At 37.9% G+C, this 22,677-nt stretch overlaps 2 protein-coding genes across 5 annotated transcripts in view; one reads left to right on the forward strand and one right to left on the reverse strand.

Moving 5' to 3' along the window:
* Positions 1-12,878, reverse strand: part of LOC139937962 (oxysterol-binding protein 1-like) — a 34,985-nt gene extending 22,107 nt beyond the window's left edge. The window contains exons 1-3 of one of the 2 annotated variants that reach the window (XM_071933272.1): positions 12,544-12,878; positions 2,039-2,247; positions 1,279-1,523 (exon numbers count right to left, since the gene is read on the reverse strand). In XM_071933272.1, coding sequence (XP_071789373.1) covers positions 1,279-1,523; positions 2,039-2,234 — 441 coding nt within the window. In that variant the 5' untranslated portion in view covers positions 2,235-2,247; positions 12,544-12,878. Of the gene's footprint in view, positions 1-1,278; positions 1,524-2,038; positions 2,248-6,622; positions 6,848-12,543 lie in introns of those variants that run through there. The other variant, XM_071933271.1, reaches the window with a different exon arrangement.
* LOC139937963 (uncharacterized) lies at positions 10,695-21,937 on the forward strand. Of its 3 annotated transcripts, none has more exons than XM_071933273.1 (3): positions 10,695-10,906; positions 17,808-17,991; positions 19,198-21,937. In XM_071933273.1, exons 2-3 carry the CDS (start codon positions 17,846-17,848, stop codon positions 19,463-19,465), a joined length of 414 nt encoding a protein of 137 aa, XP_071789374.1. In that variant the 5' UTR covers positions 10,695-10,906; positions 17,808-17,845; the 3' UTR covers positions 19,466-21,937. The 3 variants fall into 3 exon arrangements, with proteins under 3 accessions (XP_071789374.1, XP_071789375.1, XP_071789376.1); XM_071933274.1 differs by lacking the exon at positions 10,695-10,906 and adding an exon at positions 13,049-13,422; XM_071933275.1 differs by lacking the exon at positions 10,695-10,906 and adding an exon at positions 15,945-16,109.
* The last annotated feature ends 740 nt before the right edge of the window (positions 21,938-22,677 follow it).

Consider the following 22,677-nt stretch of genomic DNA (forward strand, 5'->3'; position numbering starts at 1 on the left):
TTAACAAGGTGCTCTTCTTCATACTCTTCTAAGGGATTCACCTTGTCCCTAAAAACTCTTGGTGGACGCTGGTGTTGGCGACCATGACGATTTTCTTGTTCGTCATCCTCCTCTTGTGCAATTAAGAAGATTTGGAGCCCATCCATCCTGTCCACTTTTCTACCTTTCTGTGTACATGTCTGGCTTCTAAATGGCTCAGAATACTCACTAAACAACCCCCGTACCATGTTTAAGAATTGCTATTGTTTGTTTCATAAACACATGTTTAACTCTAATGGTCATTTAAAGGAACACGTTGCCTTGGATCGGTCGAGTTGGTCTTTGAAAAGCGTTTGTAACCGTTTTTTATAAAATGCATATGGGTAGAAAGATGTTGTAAAAGTAGAATACAATGATCCACACAAACATGCCTCGAAATTGCGTGGTTTTCCTTTTACCTTGTCGACTAACACGTCGGCCATTTATGGGGGTCAAAATTTTGACTCCCATAAATGGCCGACCATGTTAGTTCGCACAGTAGAAGGAAAACCACGCAATTTCGAGGCAAACTTGTGTGGATCATTGTATTCTACTTTTAAAACATCTTTCCAACCATATGCATTTTATAAAAAACGGTTACAAACGCTTTTGTTTTGACCAACTCGTCCGATCCAAGGCAACGTGTTCCTTTAAACGCGGCTAACTAAAAGCAAGCTTTGTAGTACCTGTTTGAAGTTAGACACGAGGTTTATACAGTGACTACTCATTTATACGCATCTAATGGGTTGAATGGCTTTCGTAGTTACGGCCCATAGGTTCCACTCAACATGTTTAAGGCCATATGTAGTCATGGTAGTAGTCGGTCGCGCGATGGTCACGCAAGGAAATCTTGATGCACGATCCTAAAAAACATGGTTAATAGTCATCGCTGAGGCCTAAAAACTGTGTCTTTTTTTATCGCGCATCAAGATTTCCATCGCCCGACCATGTGCAACTATCATGCGACCAATTATAATTCTATAACTTTAGGCTGATAATAGAGTTTGTAAAATTGGCCACTGAACAACTATGTAAATGTGCTTGATATCAGAGTGGTCATACAATTCGGTCACATCAACTTTTCAAACTAAAAACAATTTGGCAACAAAAGAGAGTGATGGATAGTGGGCTTTTCATATAGTAGAATGTATTTAAAATATACTACAGAGAAACTAAAGGAAGCTGTAAAGAAGTATTTCAAAACTGCTTTACTCTTATGTCAAACATGCATTGCCTGGCTTGGAGCCTGAGTGTACTTACATTAATCATAGCATTGGATGTTATCCTAAACAGTGTTGCTCTCTCATTGATACCCTTGAGTTTACTGATAGCTTCTGTAGGATCATGAATTACTTCCAGGTCACTCAGTGCACGTTGTAATGCTGTTCCATGCTTAGTGATTAGTTCATTGCAGATTCCAAGATCTTCTAGTTTACTGGTAAGGATATGTAGAGTTGCTTGCAGCTCAGTGCGATCTACATCTGTTGGTAGCTCCTCTTCATCATCTTCAAAATTAAAACAAAATCAGACATATTCACACTATGATCGGGAACATTGAATAATCGTAACCCTAACTTTAGTGAGCTCAGTATTGCAGAGCCAAACCAAACATGGGCCAAGCAACTCTCAATACAAACAATCCAAGTGTTAGGCAATTGATAAACCAATGGGTCATGCTCATCCAAACAAAATTAACTGTTGACAAGTACATGTATTTACATTCACATGAAATACCAGCCAAAATTGCATGTGCTCCATGGGTACATTTGTATCATTTGTCTCAGGCCTGGAATTTCATCTTTGAGAGGGGAAGACAATTTTCATTTTGCAAAGGGCACTTCCATTGGAAAATCTTATAAAGTTTATGTGAAACTTTTGAAGGGGCACCAAGGCCAAGACCAGGGGCAACAGAAGCCACTGCATTCATGTAAATCAAAGCCTGGGACCATGTAGACTTTGCACAAACTTGAGCAACATTTTTTGTCTGAACAACTCCTAGAAACTGGGCTGACTATCCTACCTGAATCTTCTTCCATCATTTGAATAGCTCTGGCTTTGGCTAATTCCAGCGATGTGACCCATCGCTGTCTCTCTACCTCAGAGCTAGCTTTTAGATGGAAGGTCTGAGTGCCACTGGAGATTACAAAGTTGCAAGAGTCTTCTGTATCAATGTAGGCTCCTGACAGATTGATGGTACCACGACAAGTGTGAGCCATCTCTGCCTGGTTTCTGAATAAATAATGATATGATTACAATTAATTCCTTCTGCTTAAAATACAGTGCTACACAAAGACAGTGTTGTTATCTAAAACTATTAGGCGGACTTAGACATATTGCAGTTTTACATCTTGGCTTTATTTTGCAGATAAAGCCATTATACACTTTCGGAATAGAAAAAAAAGTTCACAGATTTACAAATAACACACAGGGTTTACAGGAAGTAATGGCGAAAGACTTCTCTTGAAATACTATTCCATGAACTGCTTAACTTTTTGAAAAAGCATTGAAACAATTATCAATTCTCGATATTGAGAACTACAAATTTATTTGAAATATATGTCATGACAGACAGAGGGGTTATTGGATACCAGCCACAAACGCCATCTACACTTTCATTCACATAAAGAGGGAATAGTGGCATGTCATAGTGCATAATTGACACTTTCCAATGTCTCCCATGTTGACAAATTTACTAGTTTATGGTGCAATACAAAACAGAAATTGTTTTTAAAGGCATACTGAACAAGTATTAGCCACTCTTAGCATTGGGATAAAGAACGTTTTTTTACGAACAAGGGTTAAAAAACTAATAAATTAATTCAACTTTTATCACATTTTCACATAAACTCAGTCTAATGGTGGAACTTGATGGTGATATGGATTCTGAAATGAATGATAACGATGGAACTGCTCCAAGATGGGCAGCTCCATGATATCTTGAGGGAAGCTCATCCCAGTCTTTTATGGTACGAGGAAAGAAGCTGTATTTGTAGAAATCTGACAGGTCTGATACTCCACAGAGGCAACATGGTAATTGCCTCGGACCCCGACATTGCTTTGGTGCCCTTAAAATGTAGAAAATTACAGTTAGAAGTTTACAATTTCATCATAGGTCGGCCTTTACCAAGGAGAAAATGCCTTGGCACCTTTGGTCTTTAAAAACCAAGCATACAGGTCTGGTCTGGTCTGATGATGTTCATAGTCTTGTAAATCGCAGGCGATTTTGACTTCTGGTTGCTCTGGTTTTTGGTTTGATGTACATGTACTGGAGAGGAATGGCTAACTGATGGTTGACGATTTTGTGATGTGATGAATGATGAATGTAATGTGATGAAGCACCATGAGCGTCACTGCGTGACAGGCCTGAGTGCTACATGTAATATAGAAGCAACTATTAATGTCTGTCCCTTATTTTAAAAATGGGGTCATACACTTGAAATTTTATTTTTTATCACCTTTTTTTGTTCACAAATCATAGCAATTAGGCGCCTACACATGTAAAAACTTATGTTCCAAGAAAACTTATCGTTGAGGTACCCACTGCCAAAACATAGGATTCGAACTGCCTCTAGCTACCGGGCAATCTCGGTAGTCTAGTTGATAAGACACTGCTCTAGAATTGCAAGGGTCAAGGTTCCAATCCCACATGAGTAATATGCCCATGTGATATTTTTTCACAGGACTCGGGAAAGAGTATACAGTGCTAACACACATCGGTGTACATGGGTAAAAACCAAAATTAAGATAAACTTTTAAAATTAATAACAAATATTGTTGATTTTTTAAGTTAGTCTCATTGTACCTGCCCCTCACAGGAAATTGTGTCTGTCCCTCACACCTTTTTGAAGAGCTCTCTCCAGTTTAACTGAGTGTAACCGACTTGTGACTTTTGACCAGACTTTTGACAATTCTTGAAGTGTTGGCTTGCAATTAATTATTCAGCACTTTATTAAAAAAATGTTTACAAATTTTCAAGTCTTAATAAAATATTGGAACAGTGAACAGAAAGTTCTTGTTTATCAATTCTATCTCTGTCCCTCAAGCACAAACAAATGACAGATGCTTAAAATCGAAAAGGAAATGTCACTAAATAATACCTTACAATGAACAATGTATCACTAGCAAGTAAACATACAGGTTCAAATCAGTTTTAATCTGCTTAAAGGAACATTACAGAATTGGTTTTGCTAGCAAAAAAGTTACATGCACTTTATATAATCCACCATATAAACTGACAAACCTGTAGAAGTTCGAGATCGATCGGCCATCTGGGTCGCGAGAGAATAGTGAAAAACGGATTACAAATTTTGCATTGCATCGATGCCAAAATAAAAATAAATAAAATGCTCACTGAGCGATAAACTCAAAACGCGAAATTAGCTTTATTTATTTCTCATCAAATATGAAATTTCAGACAGAAATAGGATGTTTTCTACTATCATAATATGCAAGTTTCATGTAAATCTGTGATTTCCCAATTTTTGTTTCTTACCAATTCTGCAACGTTACTTTAAATAAGAAAAGACCCGTTTAATGATTTCGGATAACGCTCATCAGCTTTTACATAAAGACTCCTCCTCCCTGTTTGTGTTTTCTGCAATAACCTTCCATAACATAACTCCTGAGCTTAACCAAGGGATCATCAGTGTCGTTCAACCAAGTTTCAGAAACACCAATAATAGAAAAATCTTCACCCAGGATATTTCAAGATAATGCTCAAATCAGAAATGCTACTTGACAAGCTACCAGCGTGTAGAGGGACTACATGTACCTCCAGCAAGCTCTCCTAAAAAGATCTTGCTATTTGCTTTTGAATCTGATGAAAAGGCAAGTATGGTCCATGTCAATGATTGCACCAATTTGACTAGTCTTCCAAGCCGATCACTTTTTGAACTCACGTTGATTTTGAAGCAATCATTTTAACATCTTTCTTTACAAAAAAGTTTCCAAGTATGCATTGAAAACAAAAAAAATATTTGTTTTAATGGTCATAATCACCGAGAAATTGACATAATTTACTTGTTGATGTTTAGCACTTAACTTGGGGTAAAATATTATAAGTTCAAATTGGTCATGTGAGAAGTAATTTGGTTATGTTACAAAGTTGAAGTGATCCGGTCTCCGCTCATTAGCTTTGTTATCTGATTGGCCATGGGTCTACGAGGTCACATTGTTTATGGATAACAGAAGCTTGCCAAATAGTGTCCGTTGTTAGCTTGCATCATCATATCATGCCGATGCTTCCCAACTGCCAAGACGACATACAGATAATACTTTAACAAAGTGAATAAAAAAGCTTATAACACAAAGAAAAGTGCAAAATATGGAGAGGGCAAGCTACATGTAAGGCACTTTTTTATACGAAAGTCAACTCTTTCAAACCATTAATTGATTGGACAGTTGGGTGGCATGCCAGACCCCCGGATCGTCCCAAACTGGCTTGGGAGTAGTGTCCCAACAAATCTGTGAACCTTGGTAAGTTGGTACCATGCAACTTCTCTGAGGTTTGTCGGCAATAATGACCATTAACAAATAATTGGAGTTCTTTTCAATGCATACTTGGTGATAAACTTTTTTTAAAGAAACGCGTTAAAGAGATTGCTTCAAAATCATTGTGAGTTCAAAAAGTGATTTAAAATTGTTGTTTTCATTTTCTGATTATTTGTTTGGAACAAAAATTCTAAAACCAATTGAGTCAAAATGTTCACAGGTTTGTTATTTGAAGCCTTATTCTTGAACTAAATAACATCTTTGGGCAATTTGCTAGAAGGCGACATTGTCTGGGCAACATTGTTAGGGGCGACTTTGTTAAGGGGCAGCAATGTTTTGGGGCAACATTGTCAGGGGACAGGGGGTGACCTTGTCACATAACAACCCAGGGCGAGCTGGTTAATGGGCAACTTTGCAGGGGGCGACTTTGTTACCTAAAACCCAGGGCGAGCCAGTTAGGGGACGACTTTGCAGGGGGCAACTTTGGCTTGCAGGGGAGACTTTCGCGGGGTGCCTTTGTTGGGGGCGACTACACTGCTTTTAGTTATACTTCCTGCGAATGCGAATGCAATAGGATATGAATAATGTTGACGTCACATTTTTGCAACAAATAATTCGCATCATGGCCAGGTTTAGTGGTGCTCAACTCTCTTGCGAATATCACAGCGAAAACATTGTTGTGACATCAAATCCGCATCGCTTTCGCATTCACAGAAAGTATAAACCAGGCTTTATGAAGATGGCTCTCTTTTTTGGATAACTTTCCGTATGGCGCCACCACTTTTTCACTCATTTTTACAAAAAGGGATATATCAATCAGGTAAATTAGATACTATATTATTTTATTTCGAATGAAAAAGTGGTGGCGCCATACGGAAACTTTTCCCTCCATGAGTAGACAGACCATTCATTATTTTGTTTTGTCATGTTTGTTACATACATGGAGGTATTTAATAGCGTAGGGCTATCCTCCTATGTAGCCTTCAAGAGTTGCATGACTGGAGTATTACGGGAAAAGGACATTTTATTACCCCTGTCATAAATAGTGAAGACGAGTGTTTCTCACTCTCACAGACAAGTGGGGGGGCATGACGGGAGATCATTTCTCACTCACCGATAATACGACAGTAGACCATTGGAAAGCACAAACCATCGCCTCTGGTAGCCCTTTATGTAATTCGTCCATTTGTACAACCACCCTTTGAAGTTTTCCGGAGGTGCATTCTTTACATCAGCCATTGTGAATCTGGCGATAAACGTGTCTTTAAGGGCTTGGTGTTAGACCCCCTTCCAGTAGAAAATAAGGGCGTAATTGCGAAAAATGGGATTTTCGGTTTGGTTTATCTTTACTATAGACTACAGTGCACGTCATCCTGCACGGTACCCACCGACATGTATTGCTTTTACCTTTAAAATATTCACCCATGACTTGGTATCTGACTATACGGACACACATGCAACTAGTCTTGATTCAAGGCGTTCTTACGGTGTTGCGCTAAGCGCTATTAAAGCTCTATGGATATAGTCGACTGATAATAAACAACAACGTCTTGCGTCAAGACTATATATGCATGGCTCTGCTTGCCACCGTAAGCACTGAATCTCAAGGGAAAAGCAGGGAATTCTGTGCTACGGCAATCGTATTACGGGTTATAGTTCGCCGCTAACGTTAGCGGCGAGTTTAGGCTTCAGCGCTTTCGTACTCCACGTTTATTTAATATTTTATTTATTTATTTATTCAATTATCCGGACAATACAATAAAAACGATACTATTTACTAAGAGTAGGACCCCATTCTACGCTTACAAGGCTAGCGCAGAAATTCGGCGCTTGCACGTAAACGGGGAATCGATCGTAGAGGGCCATGAATTTTGGCCCAGACACACACACAAAAAGAACCAAAATGTTCTTTATGTCGGTGGCCCAGCCAGAAGGCCTCGGAAGCCATCCCTCTTTCTATAGCTACCACCATCCACTGTCTTGTAGTGCTTTTAATTTGGATTTCTTTTCTAAATCGATTCAACTGAAAAGCACAAAGACGCGGTGAAATTTCAGTCTCCCCTCCCGATCATGATTTTTTGACAAAAGTATTAGCTATCTGGCCTGGCGGCCTTATCCGGCCCTTTCAAGTTTTGATGTACAATTGTTTTGTTATTGGAAACTGTATCTTTAAAAAAAAACTCAATACAGTTTAGAATCGTATATCCTTAAAGGGAAGGTACACACTATTGGTAATTATCAAAGACCAGTGTTCTCACTTGGTGTATCTCAACATATGCATAAAATAACAAACCTGTGAAAATTTGAGCTCAATTGGTCATCGGAGTTGGGAGAAAATGATGAAAGAAAAAACACCATTGTTGGACATGTTTGTGTGATTTCAGATAGGAATAAAAGACTTCTAGCTAGAAGTCTTTTATTATTTTACTGATAAATTACCTCTATTTCAAAATCTATGCTACTTCAGAGGGAGCCGTTTATCACACTGTTTTATACTATCAACAGTTCTCAAATGCTCGTTATCAAGTCAGTTTGAAGTTAATATTTGTTTTGAGTAATTACCAAATGTGTACCTTCAGACGGCTTTTTCATCTCAACAAATAATAATTAATGATCAGACCCTCGGTATGGGTCCGGACCCATGCATTTTAGATGCTCTGTGATGGTGCAATCTTAGGCCAATAATAATATGAATGAAACAGAAAACACATCCTTTAAAATGTGAGCAGCAGTAGAACTTTTTGGTTTATTAAACAGCATCCTCAGGTGCGAATCTATGACACAAATTTTTTTTTTTTTTGGGGGGGGGGTTGGGTCTGTCTGAGAGTGAGCATGCCGCGAGTTAGAGAGAAATCTAGTGCGGCGTGGCTCCGGGCCCGCTTTAGGGCCATAGATGCTCTCTGGTGCGAGGGGCGATGTGCCCCCCTCTCAGATGCTGGAATTTAAAGTTTAATGCACCATTTTTCTTTATTGGTAATTGTATCTAAACAAATCAAATAAAAACTCAATTTTAAAGCTTCGTATCCAGATTATTTCTGGAGGGCCTAATGCCCAGACGGGGTTCATCCCATCCCAATCATCACCAGCATTATTGTACACGATGGATCCAGACAAGATATTTTAGGGGGTGGGGCAAATCTATTAGAGCAGGGGTGGATTTCACAAAAAGTTTAGGACTAGTCTTATCTCGAGTTAGGACCAGTTACTCGTCCTAACTTAGGACTATCCATGCAATTTGTATATCTCCTATAGGATTGGTCCTAAGTTAGGACTAGTCTTAACTATTTGTGAAATCGACCCCTGATGACAATCTTCGGCCAATAACAGGGATAATGAATGAAACAGAACATAAAGCAGTAGAACCTTTCGGGGTCAACTTTCATCTTCGACACACATTTTAGGGGGCAGATCGGCCAAAGAGGGAGCATGCGAGTTTGAAGGCTTTACGGCGTTTTTTTTACAGGCCCGCTTTAGGGCCCGGGAAAATGTTGCATTTTATTTTATATAGGCTCTGTGGTGCAATATTAGGCCATTAAAAGGCAAAGTGAACGAAACAAACATTGAATAAGCCTTGAGCCACATGATGAAGACGGTTAGATATTTTGTCCCCTCAAAAAGGGGGCCGGGGACGTGTCCCCCGCCCCCTCAGCAAGACACAGGGTTTGGTCTTACACACTGACTGCAATACTTGCGAGTTTCAGGATAAAGATGTTCAAAGACATGGGGACACTAATTGAGTGTGTCACCCAAAGGGGGGGGGGGGCACACACTTTTCCCTCCAACTTAAAGGCAGTGGACACTATTGGTAATTGTCAAAGACTAGTCTTCACTTGGTGTATCTCAACATTTTATGCATAAAATAACAAACCTGTGAAAATTTGAGCTCAATCGGTCATCGAACTTGCGAGATATGAATGAAAGAAAAAAAAAACACCCTTGTCACACGAAGGTGTGTGCGTTTAGATGGTTGATTTCGAGACCTCAAATTCTAAATCTGAGGTCTCGAAATCAAATTCGTGGAAAATTACTTCTTTCTCGAAAACTATGGCACTTCAGAGGGTGCCGTTTCTCACAATGTTTTATACCATCAACCTCTCTCCCTATTACTCGTCACCAAGAAAGGTTTTATGCTAATAATTATTTCGAGTAATTACCAATAGTGTCCACTGCCTTTAAGTGGGATGTGCTAATCTGTCAACGATGAGCAATCAAGCTTTACGGAGTGGGGTCCGGAAAAAACATGCATTAGATGCTCTTTGTTGCAATCTTAGGCTTTTTTGAGGGGGTATGGGGCATTTGATATAGTGTCCCCCGGCCCATCCCCCATCCTTCAGAAAGTGGTGTCATCCGTTCCCCCCAGTGTAGGTGATGCCCATATGCGGCACGCAGTGCAACAGTTGAGCTGGTCAAAAATATGGGGGGGGGGGGGGCGGGGGGAGGGGGCGTATATATCGTTGCAATACCCGCTGCCAAAACTCAGGATTCGATCCTTCCGCTCTACCTGGCAATCTCGGTAGTCTAGTCGGTAATAAGACTCTGCTCTAGAAATGCAATGGTTGTGGGTCCGAATCCCATCCGAGTAATATGCTTGTGATATATTTGTTTTCACAGGATTCGGGAAAGTACCGAGTATATATAAATTTAAAAAAAACATCGGTGTATGGGTAAAAACCAAATTTATATATTCCTTTAATTCCGATGCAAACATCTATTATGATCGTTTCGGTACTCGCTGCCAAAACTGCCTCTATGCATGGAGGAATAGATTAGTCCTCCATGCTCTATGATATAGTTGGTATCGCGATAGAGCAAGACCTTGCACTAGAATGGCAAGGGTCGTGGGTAGCATGCCTGTAATATTTTTTTACATGACTCGGGAAAGTACCGAGTATATATTGCAAACACACATCGGTGTTTGGGTAAAAACCAAAATATTCTTTGTCTCCGAAGCAAATTTAACATCTAGGCCTATTTAATTATTGCAACATCACAGCTTCGCTCGAGAGAGGGCGTCACACAGTCTGAATTTTTGACAGCCCATGTTGGACAACTATGGGAAGCCATAAATGCAAATCAAAAACAGCACTATACTGTTATGTAACAATGTACACAAAATATTTTAAAGTTGTGATGATTTTGTTGAAAACAGAACGAGTAATTATGGGAGGTATTTTATTTAACTGAAAGTTTGCAGAAAATTTTGAATTTTGTTAAAACATCTGTCCATACGATTGAGTGTTTTACTAACATTCGGCCGACCATTTCAACCAATGCGGTTTGTTTATCAACAAAAGAAAGGTTTTGAATGTGGGACTTTTGGGACGTTTGGTGGCAGCAGACTACTTCAGGTAATCTCGACTCAGAGAAGTGTCTCGGCATGCGATCACTGTATGGAAGGGTAAGCGGTCAGACTTTACTCCACTAGTAATTATTAAATGCAGTGTACATCAATGATTTGTCATCAATTTGTATGGCAAACCAAGAAAGAAGGCATTTTCCTCCCTACTATTCTGCTATTCATCATATTATTGTGGCGGAAATGTAGACCTCGTCTGACCTAAAGTCCTCTCACGGGTCGTCTTCAATAGCGCTGCCACCAGGCGGAAAATTTAAAGGCCTAAACCACCGGAGTTCCGCCTCACCGGTTTAGATTATCGAGTTGGTAGACTAGGGTTCGTCGTCAAAATATATGACCAAGTAAGAGGATAAAACCAAATCATTAAATCGGCACACAAGATGATTTAAATTCTGCAAAATAGCAATAACTGTTTTATTTGACTCTCCACTTCACCAAATTATTATTTACATCACTCAATATTTACAAGCCAGGGTTTATCAGTTCTCTTATATTTCCCAAATGAATCCTCTAAATTTACTGGTCTTCCACCTGCAAATCCTCTACTTAAACACGTTAAAACTTAAACGATACTAGGCTCCAACCTACAATATCCACTACTATAATCGAAGTGATCCTGCGCTCTACAGCTACAACAAAATCCACTTATTTAAACCTATAATAAACGACAGTGATACCAGGCTCCAACCATACAATATCCAACTGCTCCAAGTGATTCTGCGCTTTGCAGCTTCAACAAAATCCACTTATGTAAACCTATAATAAACTACAGTGATACCAGGCTCCAACCATACAATATCCACTGCTCCAAGTGATCCTGCGCTTTGCAGCTTCAACCAAATGCACTTATTTAAACCTATAATAAACTACAGTGATACCAGGCTCCAACCATACAATATCCACTGCTCCGAGTGATCTTGCGCTTTGCAGCTTCAACAAAATGCACTCTAACTATAAACACTGAAAGGGTCCTGCGCTTTGCAGCTTCAACAAAATCCAATCCAAACGAATCCACGAGCGATGAAAATTATAAGGGAACTGTCTACTCCTTGTCTGATCAGATAAACTTGAGCTTTGTAATATACAACACACCAAGTGATTGGCTCCAATATCCTCCTCTACTACTTACAATTAATTATCTACAAATCTAACACAATCCTAATGGCTCCTCGAGTTCAGCTCCTCGAACTCTCGTGGCTCCTCGAGAATGCTCCTCGAGAAAATCTAACGTAATTCCTTAAATAGCTCCACAGTCCGTAAATAATTATCCTTTACTAATTACAATTAATTATCTACACATCTAACACAATCCTAATGGCTCCTCGAGTTCAGCTCCTCGAACTCTCGTGGCTCCTCGAGAATGCTCCTCGAGAAATTCTAACGTAATTCCTTAAATAGCTCCACAGTTGCTAAAATAATTATCTGACTGCACAGCTCCTCTAATAAGTTACCATGAAGCTCCCCAATATTTAATCTATAAATTCCAGAACTCCTCTAAAGCTCCCCAATAATGCAATATGACATCTAACGCCAAAGCTCCTCAGTGACTATTTGGCTCCACAGCTCCCCAAATTAGCATCTCATAAAATGGCAAATAAATCGGTGAATATTTAGTTTAATTATTCACAAAAATCCACATTGTTTCCTGTCTTAAAGTTTATAAACAGAACTCCACATACCTGTGTTTATGCACTTCTCAGACTCAGCGGAGCAATCCAACAAACAATACTTTAAGAGATCAGCAATACGATTATACACAACTGTCAAGGTCAAGGCCAGGATCGATTCAAGGGAGTTAGCCAAAATTCACTAAAATCTGCTCTATTTATACTCTTTGAACTACGCGCCATACGCACAGAAAAGTTCTCACGCATAGTAATTACGCCACGCCCCTAAAAATCGGCGAGAGCAAAATTGGTTTACACATAACTGTTACAAAACAGCTCAGAATCACATATTTATACAGTTTGATTCTAAATGAAAGTGCCAAAATATTCTCTGGTAATTATCCTTTCCACTAAATAAAAGAATTAATTAATTAAGCAAACTTAGTTCCTAAGAAATCCATTCATAAAGTTCGAGAATGCATAAAAACAAACCTTACTTTCATTGATAAAAATAGTATGACATCATCTCATGAATATTAATGAGCCTTACTGAACACTGTGCAGACGATAATCTGCCTCGTTTTTCTACTTAATTTAACCACCGGAAAAGTTTCATTCCAATGTGCACCAAAACCATAAAAGCTTGTTCAGTATGAAAAACTGTAAATCTACACTCATAAAGTAAGGTGTTTTTGTGGCTATTCACAAACTAGAAAATTATCTACCAGCTTCCAACCAATCACAGCGAAGTTAAGAACAACCAACGGCAGTCGCCATCTTGGATTTAATATAAACAGTATCTGACATGTGTACTTTATATAGAACACACGTGTGTACAATGTCTTCTCTACACACCAGTGAATTTATACCTCGGAAATACCTCGAAATCCAGTTAAAATTATGGAAATAAATGCTGAAAATATAGTACATCTAAAATAGAGTAGCTCAAAGGTAAGCCTGACGAAAATGACAAATTTCTGGGGACATTTTCGTCACATTATTATAGGCTGCTTCCTTGATAAAAAGGCATCCTATGGGATGGTCTATCCTGGTCACCGTTCTGGTGTCATGTGTTTTCAGTAGGATAACAGGAAAATTGTTCACAATCAAAAACTAAATATTTTTTTCTTCAAATCATCTATCAAATTTTTTAACAATAACACTTTCACTTCATGGTGTGTTGAAATTTTTAAAGTTTTGGTTTTACGTTGCGAGAGACAGTCCGCCATTAACAGTGCTTATGCATGCACGACATTTGAGCAACGTCATATGTTTTCACACCTTTCATTGGTTGGTATTTTATTGAATAGTCAAAAGCTAGTATGACGTGCAAAATAAATCAAAAGTATTTTTCAATTACTACTTAACAAATTTAATTACATTTTTGTCCTAAGGCATTATGGCTACTAATCTATGTTAGAATCCAGAGATATCATAAGGCATGAAAGTAAAACAGCCCACCCCCCTTGAAGCACACACACTTCATAACAATCCGTTTTCCCCCATTTCAGACCAGTAATGTTTGGTTTCAGGAAACCAATCTATGATATTTTCTCTTTAATGTAGACTTAATATTTATTACGCTTATCGGAATTTATTACAGTATGCAGTAAATAAAATAAAAAAAATTGTTGTCATTTTCACTTAAAATATTTTAATATTTTCCCCACATTTGCACACCGTAGAATCCCAAATAGTATCCACCTCACGTGATCCATCTTGTGACTAAAGCAGAATGAAACTCAATCTAGCAGATAGTAATTTTGTTTTGAACTTTCGAGGTTGGATGGTGTTTCTTTGACTCATGTGAATGTTTTCATAATAATGCACTAGTGATTAGTACCAAAAATTAATCATTTTATAAATGTTTGAGCATAAAACCAACGACAGGAAAGTTTATTTTCAGCATGATTAAGCCTGATGAAAATACAGACCGTGAGTAAACTGCATAGCTTCTGTCACCGGTGCAGCTTGCACAATTTCGCGGTATAATTTCCTCGAAAATATATGAGGGTCGATAACGTATGACGCTACGATACTCTAAGGAAATTGTAAATTTCTACTGTACTGTCACTGTCAGTGTCAGTAGGGAGGTCGCTTATGGGTCAACTCGGTCCCAAGTCAACTCAGTCCCAGTCAACTCGGTCCCAAGTCAACTCGGTCCAAAGTCAACTCGGTCCGTATGGTTTACTCGGTCCGTATGGTTGACAGGAAGTAATTGTATGTTTTCTTTGAATTGGAAAAAAATATGTCCTTTGACTTTGTACATGAAATGGGATAGATAGTGTGCACTGATGTTCGGGGTATAATATTCGATTCCTTCAAAACCCATTTGTTTCTGTATTCAACATTGAAAATTACCGATTGAAAATTACCAATTTGTGTTGGCCAATAAATTTCAACTAAAAAAAATGTCTCTTTGCTTTCAACCAGATCGTATTGTTTTCTGTATGGCTCTTAACAATTCATTAATTGACAAACATTAATAATTGAATCCTCTTTAATTTCTTTTCCAGTAACTTACATTTAAAATTAAATAATAAAAACAGCACGAATTGCATAATTATTAAAAATAAAGAAAGGAAATTAATGTTTGGTTAAATTATGAAGAAATCTTTCAAACCAACTTATAAGAATGACAAATAGTTTCAAAAATCTACTAAGTAAAAAACTAAAGCTATTAAGGAAATTAATGTTTGGTCGAAAATAAAAACAAATATAATATTGTTCAAATAACTTGAGTTGTGGTCCCCCGCGCCCGGGCCCGTGCAAAGCTTCCCTGTCTTGGGACCGAGTTGAATTGGGGCCGCGTTGACTTCGGACCGAGTTGACTGGGAGGTCGACGGGTTTTCCATTTTTTTTTACGAAAAAAAAACAAGTTTGTTACCATTGGAAAGCTTATCTCAAACGTAATCTAATGGTAGTAAAATCAATCATTTATTTTTAAAGGTTGCGAAGATATTATATTTTAATGTATTTTTGTACTTTGTTTTTGTCTGTCAGACCATTGTCAAAATTATGTCAATTGTCAAAAAAATGTCCCCGTGTGGACAGCTTCAAAACTTGAAGTCCATAGGCTGCAAAAGAATCTGTCAGGACCCCTCCTCTAAATCTTAAATGCGCAGCTATGAGCAAAGAAACAAAGATATGCACATGATCACGAAGGTATAAGATTTCAGAAAATATGAGTTTTGTATAGGTTTTGTAGTTTCCATATTTGAGAAATTGAGGATTTTTTATGTAAATTTATGTGTAAAACCTCAACTTCTTGGTAACAAAATAAAATGAACGATATCAAAACAGTTTAAAATATCAATCAAATTCTTTTAAATTTGGTACCTATCAATTCCTCAGACCTTCCTCTACACAAATATCAACATATCCCACGTGACCTTAGGCTATCGAGGCCACAAGAGGGCTCACTTTAAAAAACCCATTTTCGACACAAATCGATTGAGTTTTCCGCGACCAAAAATGGGCTCTCTGTTACGCACTAATTTTCTTATTTTCATCTCTGTGTTTTTCATTTAAAATTCCAATCAATCGAGAAAAAACTTCTTAATTGTGAAAGGAAATGTCTTCAGCTAACCACAGATGTTTTTGTACATCAAAATTCGCACTTAAATGATGTCTTTTGGGTGAGTTTTCACAAGCACTTTTCGTGTTCAAACAGACACAAATCACGATTGAGGCCTTTCCGTCGACCTCCCTACTGTCAGACAGAGTCAGACAGCACAGAGCATTTCAAGAGCACCAATAACTATAAGACAATGACCAGGCCAGGGGGCATGGTCTGGATGGAGGCAATTGCCTTTAGTAAAAGGCGTAGTGGGATAACAACTGTATGGGGACACCACTTTTTCATGGTAGCACTAAATTCCGACTAATATATATATGTAAAAGACTGTGTCAAATACATCTAAATCACTTTCTTTCAAACTGTTGGAAAAATTGTATTTTAATTTTTTAACTGTAAATTTTTTTTTTTTTACCCGATTTCGTAACGAACGGGAATATCCGCCAGACGATACCATTTTACTGCAGGGGTAATCTCTAAGTGCTGAGTCGTGTTTATTTTTTTTTTTTATACATAGCTGCTGGTTTTTGTTTCTGGAAATTAACTAAGCCGCCACTCTGTAGTTTGAAGTTACAAGGGGAGATTAAAATATAATATTTTTTTCAACTCCATGAGAGGCACATAAAATGGTAAACAATCATCATTTAATTTGTATTACCCCTTGCGGTACTATGGTATCGCTTAGATACGTCGAAAGGCAACAGAGCAGATAATGGTGTTTGTTACTAAATTGGGGTAGAATTTTTTTTCTTCTTTTTAAGTTAAATATATATTTTTTTCAAGCGTTTGAAAAGTGATTTAGATGCAGTTACTATTCTGCATATATTTCACGGTTGACTTACTTTATGTTCAAATGTTCGATTAAAGTGCGTTTAAAATTGAGGGGTTGTGAGTTGTCGGTATTTAGTGCCACCCCCTTTTCACTCATTTTTACAAAAAGGGATATCTCATTGAGGGAAATACATGTAAGATACTAGATTATTTCATATCAAATGACAAAGTGGTGGCGCCATACTGAAACTTGCAATGTTTCCAAACTGTTCTTGTTGTGGGGCCATGCTACTTCTAGCTCGCCTTATAGTTTCTAGAAGTAGGGCCATGCAATGAGTTTAGTGGCCTTTTGACTTCCTTCTCGATGACATTTAATAATTCCTTGTCTTTGTCTCAGAGTAATGCTCAGTGGATAATACTTGATTTTGTTCTAGGGGAAATCTGTGCTGGGCGGCACAATGTAATTCGCTCAGTCAGAGTGTTCGGCACAGATTGTAGCCATTATGAGTGATGCAGTACTGCCCATCATGGCTACAATACAACACTGGTAGCGATGTTGTTCTTAAAACTGGGCTACTTTTTCTCGCTGGATTCAGTTCAAAGCTGGCCAGAATTTTGGCCTCGATGCTTTGAAACTGATTTGCTGCTAATATAAGATGTGGGTCACACTTGGACACAGCAGGGTTCCAGCAGTCCCAACTAAAATTGGGCTGAAGAAAGAGCTTTCTGTGTTTTAAATAGGTGGTGCCACAGATTTGCAATTTATTACTTTATTTTTGATGCTTTCATCAGAGTCAGTGAAAACAGTGGCGAAATTATGAAAAGGTACAATGTATTAAATTACATAATACTTAATTGTATCTGGCTCAAAGACCAGCGTGAAGGCATTAGCTTCTCAGTAGTTTGCATACATTTTACAGTTTTCCATTGATTTAAAGAAAGAGCTATTATACGCTAAACTACCATATATCTATTTGTTTATTGTTAGTGTTGCAGCTTACTGGTTGGTGAAGTACAGCGGTCACAATGAGCACTGTCAAAGTAACCCATGGTCAGTCTAACAAGTATGCCATACAGGGCAAGAGAGCCAAAGATGTTCTATCAAAGGATGAGCAAGATTTATATGAACTCTGCAGTCTCTCTGGAGTGGACATCAGCCCAGCTGTATTTAGGTATTTTGTGCTCTGTTTGTTTACTAAAGACACTGGACACTATTGGTTATTTTCAAAGACCAGGCTTCTCACTTGGTGTATATCAACATTGCATAAAATAACCAACCTGTGAAAACTTGATCTCAATTGGTCGTCGAAGTTGCAAGATAATAATGAAAGAAAAAACACCCTTGTCACACAAAGTTGTGCTTTCAGATGCTTGATTTCAAGACCTCAAAATCTACATCGATGAGGTCTTGAAATCAAATTTGTGGAAAATTACTTCTTTTTCGAAAACTATGTTACTTCAGAGGGAGCCATTTCTCACAGTGTTTGTTCTACCAACAGCTCCCCATAACTTGTTACCAAGAAAGGTTTTATGCTAATAATTATTTTGAGTTAGTACAAATAGTGTCTACTGCCTTTAAAGCCATTACACACTTTCGGAACAGAAAACAAAATTTCACAGGCTTACAAATAACTTACAGGGTTTACAGAAGGTAATGGTGAAAGACTTCTCTTGAAATATTATTCCATGAAATGCTTTACTTTTTGAGAAAACATTAAAACAATATCAATTCTCGATATCGAGATTTACGGATTTATTTTTAACACATGTCATGACACGGCTAAACGTGCGGAAACAAGGGTGGGTTTTCCCGCTATTACTCCCGACTCCGATGACTGATTGAGCCTAAGTTTTCACAGGTTTGTTATTTTATATATAAGTTGTGATACATGAAGTGACGGCCTTGGACAATACTGTTTACCGAAAGTGTGCAATAGCTTTAAATGCTACGCACAAAGAACAGCTATCGTCCAATCATTTGCCTCCTTTGACCCCAGTGAGATGTCACATGCAAGGGGTCTATTAGAAGGCGTTTTGAATGGTAAAGCTGTCTTGATGAATCATCACACACTTGTAATGCTCATACCTGATATAGTTGGCAGGTAGAGAAAGGGGTGTTGACCCCCTGCTTTGTGGCAAGGTGGCTGCAGATCATGCAGCATCCTTACAAAAACAATGCTACGGAGTAACATGCATGTAAATGGATCTCATAATTAAAAATGGGTGTAGCTCCCATAACAATAATTGATGGTGAGAGCCCTGTTTTAACGAAAAGTGTACATAAGACCAAAAAAACAAGCAATACTTGCACAGTCTTTACAAAAGACTAAATACATTAAAGATGTGGTTTGTTACCTGTATGATTTATTTGCCCATAGGATTATCTTTGACCTGCTGAAGATGAATGTTTCACCAGTAGCAATAGTACAGATGCTCAAGTCAATGGTACACAGGAGCAACAAGACTCCCAGCTCCCAATCAGCATTTGGATCTAATAGTACTACAGATGCCTCCAGGATTAGTGGCAGCAGTGGGATATCCACTAATACCTCACGCTCCATGGATACTGCAAGGTCACAGTCTGGTAGAACAGCAGTTAAGACATCACGGACAAAACCAATTAGCAAGACCTCTCAACGGACATGAATAGAGGATAGTGACTAAATTTGTACAAACTCAAAACAGCATGTATGTTTACATGTGTGATTAAGTTGTACACAAATCACAGTAACAAAATTAAAAATGCCCTGTGATTGTGTTTTTACAGCGTCTGATGACACTGCCGGAGTTAGTTTTAGGTCATAAACAATAAGCGCCTGATGATGATAGTTGAAGCTCAGGCGAGCATCATCTTGAGAAGTCAGTCGGCGACTGTTCCGTCTAAATGCAAGTTTGACACGAAGATGGCTTGAAATACATACTGCGTAGTAACACACAGCATATCTGACTTAATAAAATGTATTTATCAAGATTTATTAGGGGCGATAATAGTCAGCTAAACTACACCAGTATCTTAATTCAGGGAAAACCTGATTGGGACAAAGAATTTAAGAGTTTGACTGTTATTTTCTTTTCTGTCTGGTAGTAGATGGGACACTTAATTGCTCAGAAATCATTTTTAATGAGTTTATATATATGCTGTTTTTCATAATTGGAAGAGGACCAAAGATTGTACCAGGAGCTTGTGTAATTTTTGAGGTGTTTTATATGCACAAAGGTTTCATATGCACAGAGGTTGTTTGTCAGTGTTCTTTAAATGTAAATTTCAAAATAAGTAAACAAATTCCCAATACAGATTGGAAAGTTTGTATCTTTCAATGTATTTTGATGCACTTTGTATCTTTCAATGTATTTTGATGCACTTTGTATCTTTCAATGTATTTTGATGCACTCATGCATCATTGATACTGAATTTAATTTGCTATTAATAACCACAAACCAAACGTAAATTATAGATGTAAAATCGTCAGTGTATAACTCCATCGATTTCCCTTTCCCAGCACTCCCCAATAGATTGTCTACTTTACATCTTTACATGTAGGGCGTAAGGGAACCAGCTTTGAGGATTGTATTGCCGGCCCTTGTCTGCATATCTTCTTTCAAAAATTGGCATGCCAGTCTTAAAACATGCTGGCAAAGGGGCTATGTAAGTGACTCATAGTTTTTTCTGGCCAATTGCAGCAATAATCCATTCAATTTCATCAACCTGCATTCAAATTCACACCTCTTCCCCTTAATCCCCTAATCCACGCAAACTAGGGTTTCTACTTTAGTCAGTAATGCATTCAATTTCATTTTCGCATGCACATGATTTCATGTTTCTCATTCAGATTTGTTTCAGTCACTCTATTTCATCAATAGGCATTCAAAACTACACTAACATGTTAAGTTGAATTTCTATTACCTTTTGCAGTTGATGAAATTGAATGCTTGAACAGCTTTTGCTGCTTGCTTACATGAAATTGAATGAGTCTTGTGGATTATGAAATTGAATGTTCTTATTTGACCAGTGAATGCCAAATTGGTGAAGCTGAATTACTCCTTTTGACGGTTGAATGCTGATTCAAAAGAGCATTTAACCCTAATACGAAATGTTAAAATTAACTGATTTTTGTTGAAATTGGCCGGGGAAACCTACATAACAACTTTTGTTATTGCTAGCACCATGTCCACTTTTTTAGAGACTTACTGATGTAACATTGTTCCTGTGAAATTATTTGAAAACATTACCCCGAACAGTCCAATCAAGGCTCACAGATTAAATAATACTCAATGCACAAGCTTGGTCAGTTTTAAAAAGTGTCTGTTGTTTTTATTTTATAAAGTCTTATAAGAAACAAATACAATGTATTAACAAACCCTTCAGTTAACTCCATCCTAACATTTGTTGAGCATTGAGCTAGCTAATTAGAAGAATGTCAACATAATCATGCTAAACATTATCAACAAATCAATTCTTTTGATCCTTCGAAAATGACTATGAAGAGGAGGGAGGTTTTGATAATCCTTATAATGAATACATGTATCTGTTTAAAGGCAGTGGACACTATTGGTAGTTACTCAAAATAATTATTAGCATAAAACCTTACTTGGTGACAAGTAATGGGGAGAGAATGATAGTATAAAACATTGTGAGAAACGGCTCCCTCGTAAGTGACATAGTTTTTGAGAAAGAAGTAATTTTCCACAAATTTGATTTTGAGACCTCGGATTTAGAATTTGAGGTCTCGAAACCATCCACCTAAAAGCACAACTTCGACGACCAATTGAGCTCAAATTATCACAGGTTTGTTATATATCGGTCTACCCGCAGGTCACTTGATATAATAAGTTTCCTTTGTGATTTATCTGCACGAGTTGGCGTGATTTTTCATGCGTGACCTCGGATTGAATATATAATTAGTCCGAAGGGCTTCCGAAATTCCGTCTTTTTCAGCCTTATCTGAAAAGTATTGACAGAAATAATGTAGAAGTACACACATGTACATTGAAATGAAGAGCATATCTGTCGTTTTGTATGAAAAAATCGTTGCAACTCAAATTTTAAAAAGAGAAATTTGTACGTAAAAAAATTATGAATGTCAGCAACAGTCCCCAATTAGTATATACGGATAGATTATTTCATAATCTTCCCGAAAATGTTAAAAGCGAGACCGGATCATACCTAGTCCAGTCAGGATGTAGCGATTTCCACCGTTAATCCAAAACTCCCATTACGAAAAAAATCAACTATTAGACAGCATGGTTTTCCTGCACGGTGATTGGCTGACGATGACATCATCGACTAATATGGCAGCATGCTGTTTTTCGGTGGTATGCTGCCCCGACCACAAAGTCAATGTAGTCAATAACAAAAGAGCCCGTCTAAACCATGGGATGAATGAGCTGATCCTCATTCAGCTCATAGTTTAGACGGGTGCTTTTACCATACCAACAAAAAACAGCTTGCTGCCATATTCGTCGATGATATCATTGTCAGCCAATCACCCATGCAGGAAAACCATGCTGTCTAATAGTTTATTTTTTTGTAATGGGAGTTTTGGATTAACGGTGGAAATCGCTGTATCCTGACTGGACTAGGTACGATCCAGTCTCGCTTTTAACATTTCCAGGTAGAATATGAAATAATCTATACATACATACTAATTGGGGACTGTTGCCGACATTCATAACGGGAAAACTTGTTTTCTCTGTTTTTGAAGCCATTTTTTACGTAAAAATTTCTCTTTTTAAAATTTGAGTTGCACCGATTTTGTTTATACATAACGACAGATATGCTCTTCGTTTCAATTAACTGGTACATTATTTTTGTTGAGACTTTTCATAAAAGGCTGAAAATGACCGAATTCCAGAAGCCC

The sequence above is a fragment of the Asterias amurensis genome, chromosome 6 (assembly GCF_032118995.1).
Source record: "Asterias amurensis chromosome 6, ASM3211899v1".
NCBI classification, from domain to species: Eukaryota; Metazoa; Echinodermata; class Asteroidea; order Forcipulatida; family Asteriidae; genus Asterias; species Asterias amurensis.

Coding starts and splice junctions, on each gene's coding strand:
- LOC139937963 (XM_071933273.1), top strand. CDS start 17,846: ATGAGCACTGTCAAAGTAACCCATGGTCAGTCTAACAAGTATGCCATA. Junction 17,992..19,197: donor ATCAGCCCAGCTGTATTTAG/GTATTTTGTGCT, acceptor ATTTGCCCATAG/GATTATCTTTGACCTGCTGA.